The following is a 14,197-nucleotide window of genomic DNA, read 5'->3' on the forward strand; positions in this document are numbered from 1 at the left end:
ACATATTTGGTGATGTTTCAGAATCAATGTAGTGATGACTTATTTAACACTAAAAGCAGTAGTGTGAGTTCTGGCCTGAATTCTGATTGAGATGTTTTCGCTTGTGTCTGTGATTCTCCACACTGAGCAGCTTCAAAAACCCGTCGCCTTGTGTTGTGTTCACTGTGACAGCAGCTTTATGTCGAGTCTTTTGGCGTCTTTTGTCCTGTTGACAGAGTTAATGGCTTCCTTTCATCCTTCTCCTCCTCTTTTTGAACTCGTCACGCCTCCGAACAAACAGCCGAGAGCTTTAATTACTGCTGCTGTTGTTTGGGAATCACACTGAGGATGTTGGGACAGCTGGGAGATTCTCCTTCATTTTCTTCTTTACTCTCACGAGGTTAAACAGCAAACAACCCACAGTTCAACACACTCACACTGGGAGCTGATACACACAGAGACTTTGTGTCTGGAAATAATTTTCTCATATAAAAATATAAACTAGCCTAAAGGTTCTTCTGACTTGTTCATTCCAACCGATCTCTCATAAAACACTGAACGCACTCAGATGTTACTGATAAAACTTTTATTATCATAAGTCAGTTTGTCATTGTTTTGCACACAATACTGCATGTTAACACAACAATAAGTCATGTGTCCAACACCTGTCCGCCATCTTCTGTCTTTGTTCAACAGAACGAACAAAAATGCAAAGTGCCTGTACTTTCCTGTGATGATGATAAATCAATTATTCAAACAGTAAACTTGAAAGTGTCTTTGAAGTACTTTGAAATAATATGAAAATGCTGTATTAATGCAAAATGCAACACATGAAAAGCAATCTGCAGATAAGGTTCCTGAAGTAACTCGCACAAGTCATTAATGGGGCAAGATTTTTACTCCTATCAATGTTCTGTTTGAGTTGATCGGGTACAGTGTTGCCGACTAACTGACTTTCTCACTAGATTTAATGACCTTTCAGATCCTCTCAGCGACTTTATTTCTAAATCTAAGTCATCTGGCAACTTTTGAAGCTAGCGCACTAGCAAGCAACACTGATCAGGTAAAACAAGCTAATTAGAACGTCCAGGATCAGGAATTCAGGAGTACTTCATAGAAATTGTGCAAGAAGACAAAAATTGGACTTGCTATTTTTTTTTTTCAAGAAGAATCCAATAAAACTATACCCTAGGCTTATTTCATGCGGACACCCCCACATCAGTCAGATCAAACCATTTAAATCATGACACGGATGAAGGATTTCAAGTATCTTCAGATGGAAGATGGAACACTAGATCAGCCATATGGTATTGTTAACAGCCTTTTGGGCTTCAACAAAAGGGAGTTGAGTCTTAAGGTCAAGTTCTCGACGTTCAAACTCACCTTTGGCCATGAGTTTTGACCTATAGAATGAGATTGTGGACACAAGTGGCTGATTTGGTAATACTTTGGGCAAGGGGTTCAGGCATCCAGGAGAGCTTGAACTAGAACCTTCTCTATCTCTTTTGCATTTCAAGGAACTTGTTGAGGTGGTTCCTCTATGCTAAAGTTCTCTAGGCACTTCCACCTAGGAGAAAAGACCCCAGGGCAGATCCACAACACAATGGAGGGACTGCCTTTCTCATCTGGCCTGGGAACATCTTGGGATCCTCCAAAGTGGACTTGAAGGATGTGGTTGAGGAAAGGGACCGCCTTGCATAGTCTGGTGCCACCATGACCCGGATCTGAATAAGGTTGACTGGTCGATTGGTGCATCAGCAGTAATGTGGATGTTGAAGGCAAAGCTCTCAGTCTACATTCCAACCCTCAGCTGTGGTCATGAGCTTCGGGTAATGACCGAAAGAGTGAGAACATGGACAAAAGAAGCTGGAATGAGTTTCCTTCAGTGTCTGACAGGGCGAAGAGCTCGGACATCCAAAAGATGCTGACAGTAGCAGCTGCTCCTTCATGTTGAAAGGAGCCGGTTGAGGTGCTTCGTGCATCTGATCAGGACGCTTGTTGTATGTCTTCCTGTGGGGGTTTTCTGGACATGTCCAACTGGGAGGAGACACTGTGGCAGACTTAGAATTTGTTTGAGGGATTAGTCCCAGTTGACTGTGGAAAACCTTTGGATCCCCAGGGAGAGCTGGGTAATAGGAAGAACTTGTGCACTACCTTACTTAGCATGCCATTGAGACCAGGACCCAGACAAGTGACAATGGATGGATGGATCATGAAGTTTGATCCTGACTTAAAGACTTTATCAGAATTTGATTATGCTTACATTGTCAATAAAGACACAAATTGAGGAGCTTTGACATTTAGAAAGAGTTCTACTCCTGTTCCCTCATAGGAGCCAATTAAGGTGGTCTGGGCATCTGATTAAGTTGCCTCCTGGTCACCTCCCTGTGTAGGTTTTTCCCAGTATGTCCTACCAGAAGGAGAAAAGGAATCAGACCCAGAGCTTGTTCAGGGATCATTAACCTTATCTGGCCAAGGAGCAACTCAGAATCCCCAGGAAAAGCTGGACGACATGGCTCGTGAAAATATGATATATTTCGTAGTAGGGTATTAACGACTTTGATTTTTTTCAGGTTGACTTATCTGTCAATAAAGTCGAGTCGAGTCGACAAGTCATTTGATGACGTCATCACATTGACACGGTGGAGGAAAGTGAAGTATCTCCACACATGTGATGTGTGTCTGTCAAGGCCCGAACATACTCGGGCGGAACGTACACGGAACGGACTCTGCGGAGGTCCACGCAGACTCAAAGCGGACATCCGCAAGCCCTGTGTGCGCAAAGCTCAGATTTTACAACCGCGCGGACTCCGCTCCGCGCACCAGTGACTGCTCGGCATGTATTTTTCACATCGCGGGGATTTTTCACAGGAAACTACAACACGGAAGTGCGCTCGACTATGAAAGCCCGAATGACTGCCGACATTCCTCGCGGAGTCTGCTCCGCTTATAGTACGCCGTCAAGGATAAAGTATCAGCGTAATCAGAGGCAGCGATTGCATTCCGTACACAAGCACACAGAGAGAGAGAGAGGGGGAAAAAACACACGACTTGTCAACTCCTCCCAGGGGGTGTCGACTTGTGCCAATGACGTCGACACGTCGACAAATCAACTTTTCTGTGCCCTATTTTGTAGTGCTTAGTCAAAGGCAAGTGGACTTCGGTCAGATTATTGAAGATGCCTATCATTCAAAAGCCTTACTGGTGCCAGTCACCTTTGACTGAGCACTTCTAGTTACACCATGACCTGAATGACTGAGAATCTTCACAGACACCTGGGTATAAGGATGTCCGGACTACCTTGTTTAGCGTGCCGCCACAGCAACCTGGATTTGTATGAGTGGTGGAAAATGGATCGGCAGGTGGGGCGTGAAATCTGATCCTGACGTAGGAATAAAGCCAACTGTAGATTTGAGGAAGTTTGCACTGAAGGTTTTCTACAAGTGACAGGAAATGATCTTACTTAAAAGAAATATAGACTGAAAGATGCAAATATGGTTGCACCCTTAAAAGGTCCAAATCCCAGAAGTAATTATTTAATAAAACCAAGTAAAACAAAAGAAAATGAATCAGTTCCTCAAAGACAGAGAGAGAGATGGACAGGTGTTGTGGCACAAAGAGACCAAAATCTATCACCATAATCTAGAAATCTCTCCAAGGATACTCAGGTTGTGCTTTTAAATCTACTCACACATTTTCGTTTACACGTGAACATGCTTGAGAGTAGAACAGCCCCATCATCGGGTACATTGTAAACGTTATTATTACTCATATTACTCACTACCAGGAAACAGAGAGCACAAGGACCGGGGAGTCCTGCATGGAGATTTGCATGCAAAACAACAGTTCATGCATCTGCCTCGCCTTTAGAAAAAAACAGTAGAGGATGCAGACGTCTGTGAAGGCAGCTCGCTTGTTCATCTGGCAGAGATCCAAAATGCTTTACAACGTACGAACCTTACGAAATTTAGCAAAATATCGATAAACTCTTATAAAACCAAACCAGAGGGGGAGGAGGGGGGTTCATACATTCCATCATTGACTGTTTCCCTGCCCGTCATGCTGTCTGCAGGGAAGCAGTGATTGGGTTGGTCAGTGTTGTGTGTTTGTGTGCTTTTCACATCCTGTAAAAACACTCCTGAAGGTTACGATCAGCTCAGTCTCTGTAGGCCCCGCATGCACAATGGATGCTAAAGGTGCAACAGTTAGCATTTTTATACATGGAACATAAGTTGTACCACAAGATGAGATGAAGTTCTTCCTCACCTCACTGATACATTTAGTGCTACTGTTTATCAGACCTCTCTGCTCTCTATGATGTCGATGTGATGTGGGACTGAAGATCCCAGTGTCCCAGTTTGTGAGCCGTCATGTCATCAGCATCCACAAACTGGGCAGTGTTGGAAACTTGGTGATACAGGGACTACTTGCAGGCCTAGTTGGCGAGCTACTGTGGCTGGTGAGCTAACTGCTATCATGCTAGCTAAACAGTAATATCCTGACCCTAGCCAGCCAAAATAGCTCATCAGGCTAGCTGACTTGCTACCAGTCAGCTAACTTGTGTTTGGCAAACTAGCTGGCTTAGTTGCTAATTGGACTAAACGTTATCACAGTTTATTCAAGAGATTGTACCATAAGTGTTGGCAGTTTTTTACTCTGACAGAGAAGTATGCAAAATTAGATGGTGCTACAAAGCTAATATGATAGCATCCTCTTTTTCAGACTCTGCTTCATCTGTTACGTTAAAAACAACTGGTCTTTACCTCAACATGCATGTAAGTCCACTACACACTGTCCTCTACACAAAAGCTCTGCATAGATTTACTTTGCCTCCATCTTAATTCCACTGAAATTAATCTTTTTGTTGCTGAAATGTTGCTGTCATGAACGCTGATGTGACCCGGCTGTCATTGTAAACACTATCACAAAACAAAAGAAACACAAACGTTAGCTACAATTCTTTAAAGCATATCAAAGGTAATGCTACATAGTTAGCAAATATGCTTACAAAACAAGCTACTAATAAGTGTAAACCCTGGTTTCTAGTGGTGATCAAAGTTGGATCATGACGTGAATGATGTTTACAAGTTAGAAAATTAGAAATTAGAAATTACAGTTACTCCCACATGAGCTCTAAGATATAGTCGCATCACGCTTACGTCTTGTACTCAGGTCTGAAAAACATTGTGCTGGATCCTTTGTATGATTAACTTTTCTGCATTCAGGAACACTAGAGGGTGAAACACTGACAACGTTTAATGTGCATCACAACCTTCTGGTTTTCTATGTCAGCCATGGCTGCCTCAAGAGGCTCATCACTGCAGGTTGACAAACTGCATTGCATCACGGCCCTCACTCCTAATTTTATCACAATGCTCTTTGAATTGGCACGTTAGCTACTTTGACTAATTCTGTCTCTTATATCCAATGTGTGAGTGTAAAGATATCTTTACAATTCCCCCCTGGGAGCATCCTAACTACCCTAGCACTTCTGTGACCAGCAGCTTCACCTGCTTCTTACTACTGTTTCTAAAAGATGACGACAGGTAATGAAACACCTTCTACCTGTTTTGTGCCATAAAGCAATCCAACAAAACTTCCTGTTAGTCCAGCCTGTACACTGACATGAGCCACTTCTTCATGGTAAAACGCCACGTGTAGCACCTTTAACATCCACATCAACAACAAACAAAAGACAGTAAACATTTTTCTCAGTCCAGGAGAGGTTGTGCTGTCCAGGAGCAACTGTGGAGGCGGCGCTCACGGGCCGAACGGCCTGGAAGACTGGTACTCGCTGGGCACTTTGGGCTTGATGCCCTTGCTGTTGTAGTAGTCAACCACCTGGTTGGGCACCTCTGCTAAGACGCTTTTAGCCAGAGCAGCTGGAGACGCCTGGGGAGGAGACAGAGAGAAATATCCATCACACTGTTCATGTGGTTTAAACATGTATAATCTAAACCCATGCTGAATTGAACGTGTTGTAAAACAGGAATGAAAGTGACGAACATTCCAGGTTCCTATCTAAAGGACCATGACGGTGGTCTTGCATTTTACAGCTAACGAAAGAATCAGTTTTACTTCACATTCACGCTGAATGTTTTTCCATCATCCATCAAGTTGAGGACGGACTCTTCCCTCCAGGCAGCCATTTGTTTCAGTTCATTACTGTATGCTGTGAAAATCAAGTTGCAGATTTTAACTTTCTGCAGATCCATCACAGTCATATGATGATACAGTTGTAGGCGAGAATTGTTGTCTCATAGTTTTCTGTTTATGGATGCTCTGTTATTTGAAATTTGAGAATTGGCTTCTGAAAAGTGACTTTTCCCCACCATGGTTGGGTCCAAGTACAGAAGTGTCAGTCTGAGTCTACCTCTCATCAGGCTTCTGCATCGGATATTCAACAACTTGTAACCATGTCTGATGTTACTGAAATAAGAGTGAGCACCTACTCTGAGGCAAAGGAACTCTGCCAGATAATAGTTGATTGTTGCTGAGTTTGAGTATTTTGGGGTCTTGTTCATTTGAGAAATAACATGAAGCATGCGACGAAGTAGTGTGGCGTCAGCAGAGATGCAGGTAATGAACCAGACTGCCGTGGTGAAGAGGAAGCTGAGCCTGTAGGTGAAGCTCAGAATTGACAGGTTGAGCTACGTTTCAACTCTCACCTGTCGTCATGAGCTTTACGTATTAACCAGAGAGAAATTTGATCATGGTTGCAGACAGGTGATGGGCTTTAAAACCAACCACCGGTGATTTGACCAGTTGAGTTGCAGGTGACACCATCAGCCAGCTTGAGTCGAGCTCAGACCGGCCAGTTCACACCACTGCTACTTTTCTCTGCAATGCTCTAAAACGATTTTTAGCGAATTTAGCCAACAAGACAAGAAAAAGACAAAACATACAATATTTTGATATCCAAAACCTAAGACGATATTTAGTCTAGGTATCTATATCTAGTCTCACAATATCAAAAAATATCAATATATTGCATAATGTACTGCAGATTATAAACACTGTTATTCTGCATTGCACAGAATAAAAGTATCTTTCTATTAAAACCCGAATTCTGCTCTTGTGAGAAATCACAGACAGCAACTGTGGTCGTCTGAAGTCAGTCAGAGCTGCTCTGCCTCGTTCTGCTGCTGTCAAATGAAAATTGCTTCCTTTTGGGCCAAAGAGAGAAACTCTCATTCATCACACAGATTAAACCCAGGAGGGAAAATGCGTCCAGTGTCTGTAAAATGAGTCCAAATGGTGAAGATAAATCTCCTCTATACCGTAGAGTCTGTAACCTTCAGACTTGTTAAAGACCCAAAATTAATTTGAGAGAAATAAAATATTTCCCACTTAAGATCGGTTGGCAGATTGCCACCCCGTCTTACTCCTTAACGGATGAAAAACTCATTTCTTCAATAACTTCACACCCTCGTCTTGTCCTCCTCCACTTCCAATATGCTCTGAAAAACTCTCTTTCTACTCCTCTCCTCCTGGCTTATTGCTTTCATCCACTGTTACAATACTATGGGGTCACACAAAGTTATATTTCCACACTGTATAAATTTCTATCAAGAAGACAGCTTTCAAATTAACACACCATCTGGTGCCCATATTTAAGGGTGTTATTTCCTGGATAACAGAGGCTGTGAACAGCTGAATGTGTTTGTATTAATAACTTCATTAACACAGCAAACAACACGTGCTTTACAGTGAGTAATAACAGGGGCTGGAAGGAAATTTAGAGTTTGGGGAACTGTTTCTGTTTACATTAGCAAAATCAGAAAATTATTATTTTATTATGAATTATTATTTATTTATTTATTTATTAGATTATTATTTTCAAAAAAGGGACCAGAGGGTGTGCTCCAACTCTGGGAAAGTTTACCCCAGGGTGCTGGAAAGGAAGCTCGGACCTATTGTTGGAACTCAGATTCAGGAGGAACAACGCAGCTTCGGTCCTGGTCATGTAACAGTGGAGCAGCTCTTCATTCTTGCAGGGCTGCTGAAGGGGTCGTGGGAGTTTGCCCATCCAGTCTGCATGTATTTTGTGGACTTGGAGAAGGCTTACGACCGTGTCCCCTGGTAAGTCTTGTGGGGGCACTGCAAGAAGACGGGGTAGTGGGGTCGTCGATACAAGCCATTTGGTCCCTTTATGACCAAAGTGAGAGCTGCGTCCATGTGAAATCAAACACATTCTTGGTGGGTGTTTTTCCTCCACCGGGGTTTTCCCGTGTCACCGATCCTGTTTGTGACCTTCATGGACAGATCTCAAGGTGCAGCTAAGGGCAGGAAGGGGTCCGGTTTGGGGACCTCAGAATTGCATCTCTGCTGTTTGCAGATGATGTGGTTCTGTTGGCTTCATCGCACCGTGACCTCCAGCATGCACTAAGGCGGTTTGCAGCCAAGTGTGAAATGGTCAAGATGAGAGTCAGCGCCTCCAAATCTGAGGCCATGGTTCTCTGCTGGAAAAAAAGTGGATTGACCCCTCTGGGTTGGGAGACAGTCACTACCTCAAGCTAAGGAGTTCAAGTATCTCGAGATCTTGTTCACGAGTGAGGGTAGAATGGAGCATGAGATTGTGTGCACAAAATAAAACTGTCACTTTTTAGGACTTTAGCGGCTCCACAGTACAGAAAGATGCAGCATTATACAGCATTTTTAACATTTCTGTTGGGCAAACCTGGGTGCTATGGGTGAAATCCACATTAACCATTATTCCAAAAAATTTAAACTTTATGCAAAATGCTATATATTATATCAAGCTGTACTCTGTTCCACTGGTATGCGTTAAATCAAATAAAACTATTCATGTATGACCATGCATTTACACAAGAATTTTGTAAAATTATATCCAAAAAAGGCTATTATCACAATAAATAACTGTCATTTGACTGTTTTTTTGTTTATTTATTTTACTGTGATATAAAAGGCATAAGAATATACAGGCCATAGCAACAGAACATGCTTTGTCTCACGTTTCCTCAAAAGGAACTTTGTTAATAAGAAACAATAGAGGACCTACAATTGTGCCTTGAGGAACTCCTCAGCAGGGATGATCTTGAGAGACGACAAAGACAGTAAAAGAGAAACTTGCTCCTCTTTAGGTAAATGCACATCTGTGTTAAACTGGGAACTGAATTTTTAAAATTTAATTTCACTGAAAGTCCATTTGATAGACTCACATGTTTGAAGTTGCGAAAGGGGACGAACTGGACAATGTCTCGTAGGACGGGCTCTCCTTTAGGCGATCGAAGGATCCCGTCATCTCCGTCCAGCATCTGCATGTCGCTGAAGTCTGCGTTCCCAATTCCAACAATAATAACAGACATGGGGAGGTGGGAGGCCTGGACGATGGCCTCCCTCGTGTCAGCCATGTCGGTGATGACGCCGTCTGTCAGGATCAGCAGGATGAAGTATTGCTGCGAGACAGAGAATATAAAAATCATCCAACGTCTCAGTTCACTTCTTCAGTCAAACTGTATCAGGAAATCTAACTCAGGTTGGTTATCAGGTTGTCATATTCAGTATTTCATCTTTATTTATCTTTATATTGTAATGTAAACTAAAGCTCAAAGATGGCCTAAAATACGTTAAAAAAGAGAGGTAAAATGAGCAAAACAAAAACTATAAAACAAAAATAATAGATATTGTTACTCATGAAGTTAATGGTTCACTCTTTGATGCACCTGCTGTATTTCAGATTTGAACTGAAAGTGTTTTGTGATGCAGGAAAAACTAACTTCACATCTGTCCTCAAAATGTCAAAGAACCAAACCTGCCCGTAAACTAACCCTGTCAGATGAGGACCAAAGAGAGACGTGTTACATAAGTATCTATGTTTCCTTTTCTTTAAACTTTCATGTATTTGACATTTCTGTTTTCAGCAGAAGCTTTGGCTGTAGTGGCGCACAATTAATGTCAGTTGATTTGCTAAAGTTTGACACTGGCAGTTTAACAACTTTCTCAGAGTATGTGAAGAGAAATGATAACTGCCAACAGAGTTGTTGCTGTAGTCTTGTTATGTGAAATAATGTCACTTCACTTCACTGTCCCTGAGATTTCCTGATCTTTACCAGTCCTGATGTTCAGTTAACAACAAACTTGAAGAAACTCAAAGAAAGTTGGTTCTTGAATTTGTGCCTTGCTCAACTACTCGCTACACCAACCTTCGACTTATTCAAACAAGGTCCCAACCTTTGTGATTTCTGTTGGAGGATACCAGATAGAATACCAGCCTGGACAGATCTGCCCAAAGATATCTCATGACAACCTCTCCCTTGAGCGAAATGTTTTGATTGGGATATCTCTGAGGCCACAGAGGTGGAACTATGAAGATAAGATTCTGGTTTCAGTACAGACTGGTGTCAAAGCGACAAACTTCCCTGCCTCAACTCAGACGGCCGACTGTGGGTGCGTTCTGAATCGCATACTTTTTCTTTTTAGTGTCAGTTTGTACTGCAGCTGTCCTTAAAAAAGTACGTACTGCTGCATGCAGTATGCACACAGTTAACACAGCATTGATCACTTATAAAATCAGTATTCCCATTATTACTGTTCGAAACCAGAAAAGCATGCTGGTTGCAGACTGCAAAATCAGATCTGATGTAGAAGTACCAATCCTGGTATTTTTGGCATACCACATTTGACATACTATGTATTGGGACATTATAAATCGTTCTCTGGTGTACTATATAGTTTGGTAGTATGGGGCTTGGAATGCACAGTGTGATTGAATGAAGGCTGAAAACAGTGATCAATAAACTGGTCCCAGCCCAGCGGCTCTCTCACCATGGCCTCTTTGGTGTGGACCTCCTGCGAGGCGGAGTTGGCGACCTTCTGGATGATGGGGGCGATGTTGGTGGGACCATAGAGCTGCAGTTTGGGGAGGCAGGCCTGGTAGGCCTCCACCACGCCCTGAATACCTGACAGCAAATATTAATCAGTGTCAGCGAGTAAAAACATCAATAAACTCTGTCAAGATGAAGAATCCAAAACATCACTGAAAAAACAACTGAGAGCTCACATGTTCCTGAACATTAAATCCTTCAGTCAGCACACACACACACACACACACACACACACACACACACACACACACACACACACACACACACACAGTGAGATGAAGCCTCTCCAGACTCTGGTGGTCAAGTTCACTCCATCTCTCTCCGGACGTGTTCAGAGGCGTCCCAGCATGCCCGGTGGCAGCAGTGATGTGATTTACTGTCTGAAGGTCATTGATAACACAATCTCCTTCTCTCACACACACACACACACACACACACACACACACACACACACACACACACACTGAGTCTTAATTAAGAGTGTCGGTGTTGAAGTGTCTCTCGGAGCTCATGAATGACCTTTATAGCCGAGAGGGCGAGAGACCTTCAGCTAAACAGAGTCTGTCTCTGTCTTTGACCCAATAAATAACGACCAGGAGAGAATGACAAAAAGCAGCAGGGTACAGTTCGCCTGAGTCCACCTTGCAACAACTACAAGTCTGTCTGACTTACATGGTGTGTCTTTACATTACAATCATGTAGTCAGCTGGGTTTAAGATTCAATACGATGTGATATGTCTTCACTGATCCTTAGAGGGAAGATTCAGGTGTTGTAGCAGAAGCAGCACAAAGCAAATGTAAATATATATTACACTAAATAAAATGATATACAACCAGTATAAGAATATTAGTAAACGCATATAAGAGTAAAATTAAAACTAAGCTGTTGTGTGCAAACAAATAGCTCGTTCTTTTCATACACCTGTTCTCCTCACCATGGGTATATAAAGAGAACTCTGTAGCTGTTGCTGTGTCTCGTGTGTGACGAAGAATGTCAATTACAGTAAATCAATTACAATAATATCCCGAGCTAAACATCTCACAGTCCCGTCATTATAAAGACAACGGTCAAAACGATACTTCCTGGTGAGTCACAGCTCTGGAGAGCTCTCCAGGTCATAAGTCAGTTTTAATTAATGGCTGTACACACATGATTTAAGCTAACACAGAGGTGGAGGAAGTTCAGATCTGTCAGTAAAAGTAGTGATTACTTTGTGTGGTCGTGTGTTGATGAGCTGCAGTGCGACACGTCCAGTGTGTGCTAGGGGCGGCACATGATGCGCTGCGCCGTGGCAGTACAGGTGTTTTTTCAGCATCAGTCAGGTAAAGCAATATTTTAGTGGATTTAATAGATAGTGTGGGACAAAGTAACTTAAACATAAAACTTCAACCTGTTTTTAACACATCTTTGTAGGGTCCGAAATGTTTCCACGTTACAACTTAAAGCTCATGAACAGACTTCCCAGCTCAGAAAAAGGGAACATCCTAGGTGCACAAACTATAACACGTATTAAAGTTTAATGTCGGCACTACCTTCTGTCTTGGATTCTCATCTTTTACTTGCACTACTTTCTTTTCATACATATTTGTATGAGCATTGTTGGAGGGAGCCTGAGGTTTAAGATCGTCATTGCTATTGTCATCTTATCTGTGTATATGACAATAAAGAACTTAATCTTGAACTCTGGAATGAGCTCGTGTGTCCAGTGAGCTCTCAGGTGAGGCTGCATAAAAAGACTCAAATTTCCCACTGGGCTGATTAAAAAAAGGTAGAAGGACAAGCAGCTCAGAAATCCACTTTCAAATACAAGGAAGGGATTTAAAGGACAGGGGGACAAAGCAGACAGCTCACAGAGACACAGCAGCTCATTAAAATCACTGACCAGAGCAGGTTCTTTTAAAACCAGCACACCTCCAGAGCAGACACAAATCCAGTCTGCACGGAGCTTTACATAAATGAATCTGACTCAGACTGTCACCCTGCAGACTGGAGATCCTCCTCAGTGTGCTCGTACACCTGAGCTGGAGTCACCTGCAGACACCGTCTCCTCCTCCATCATCGAGGCCTCGGACTGGTGAAGCTCCTTCAATCTGCACCCTCGTCATCGTCAAACTAACTCTCACATCAAAGAGTTTCCTCTGCACTCGAACTTCTGAGCTTCACTATCAAATATTGGACTCCTTCTGTTTTTTTCAAAGACAGCGTGAAATCAAAGCACCTACCTGCACACTCTGGGTTCTCCTCGTTAAAATTCACTGCAAAGTCGTGGGAGACCTGGAGAGGAGGGGGAGGGGGTGAGGGTGGAGGGGGGAGAAACAGGAAGTCTGTTTGATCTCTTCATCAGAAAAAGAAAGAGCTTCGACAATGAAATAACCTCCCTCTGTCTCCCTCTCTCTCCACCTTCATCCCTCTTCATTCTTCTTTCATTTTCTTCTCCCTGACATCTAATCGCAGCAGCTCACTGACTCTGTCCTCCCTCTGTATTATTGAAACAACCAATCAGACTCACAGGACAGGTCACCCCCCCACTCTGTCTCCTATAGGTGAGGCTGGAGGGTGTCATGACAGGAAGTGTCAATCACTGCTGTGACTGATGCTGCGTTAATGAAAACAAAAGCGTTTATGTTTGTGATGGAAAGTGAAGCCATGAAGGAAGGTGGAAGGATTAAAGAATTACTGTTGTACTATTTCATAATGTTTTTATTGTCAGCAAAACCCCTGAGGAGAATCCATCAGGCATGGGTTTAGTGTGTGGCTGCCAAACTTCATTGGCAAATTAAGCATTTTCATGCCGTAAAGTAACGTTCAGGAAAGAACACACACTTTAAACCACATATAATAAATTCTTCTCACTATTTCAGGATAGAAATGATCCTCAGTGAGAGCGCATTGTGTTGTGGACCCAGGATAATAAAGGATATCCATGGCTTTACGATGTGTCGTCTCCAAGTTTGGTGACGTCACCGCATTATCTGGGGCTCTGTCGGCGAGGGCTCAGTGGAGAAATCTTGTGGTGTGCACACACAGGTCGTAAGGCAGTTGGCGAGACCCCCACTGACAGAATCGCACGTCGCCAGGTATGAACACTCAAAAGATTACAATAGTCTCCGTGACGCAAAATCAGGGTGAAAATCGTGTAATGTGAACTAGGCTTTAGTCGCAGAAAAACAACGTGAAACTCTATGAGGAGCTGCACTTTGTCACAATAAATCCAAACCTATATGACTGGACCATGTGTGACTTTACTTTGAAAGGACAGACACAGGAAGTGTCCACGCTCAGCAGTCAGACAGGAGTCAGGTTAATTTCCAGGGCTGGTACCTGCGGTTATTCCACAGGCTAGTTAATAACATGTCGGGCAGGAAATCCA

At 42.9% G+C, this 14,197-nt stretch overlaps 1 protein-coding gene across 1 annotated transcript in view; it reads right to left on the reverse strand.

Moving 5' to 3' along the window:
- Positions 1 to 583: 583 nt before the first annotated feature.
- cpne4a (copine IVa) overlaps positions 584 to 14,197 on the reverse strand; it is a 97,286-nt gene continuing 83,672 nt past the window's right edge. Inside the window, exons 13-16 of the mRNA XM_050046344.1 lie at positions 13,050 to 13,101; positions 10,768 to 10,901; positions 9,162 to 9,398; positions 584 to 5,871 (exon numbers count right to left, since the gene is read on the reverse strand). Coding sequence (XP_049902301.1) covers positions 5,740 to 5,871; positions 9,162 to 9,398; positions 10,768 to 10,901; positions 13,050 to 13,101 — 555 coding nt within the window. The 3' untranslated portion in view covers positions 584 to 5,739. The remainder of the gene's footprint in view (positions 5,872 to 9,161; positions 9,399 to 10,767; positions 10,902 to 13,049; positions 13,102 to 14,197) is intronic.

The sequence above is a fragment of the Epinephelus moara genome, chromosome 6, assembly GCF_006386435.1.
Source record: "Epinephelus moara isolate mb chromosome 6, YSFRI_EMoa_1.0, whole genome shotgun sequence".
NCBI lineage: Eukaryota > Metazoa > Chordata > Actinopteri > Perciformes > Serranidae > Epinephelus > Epinephelus moara.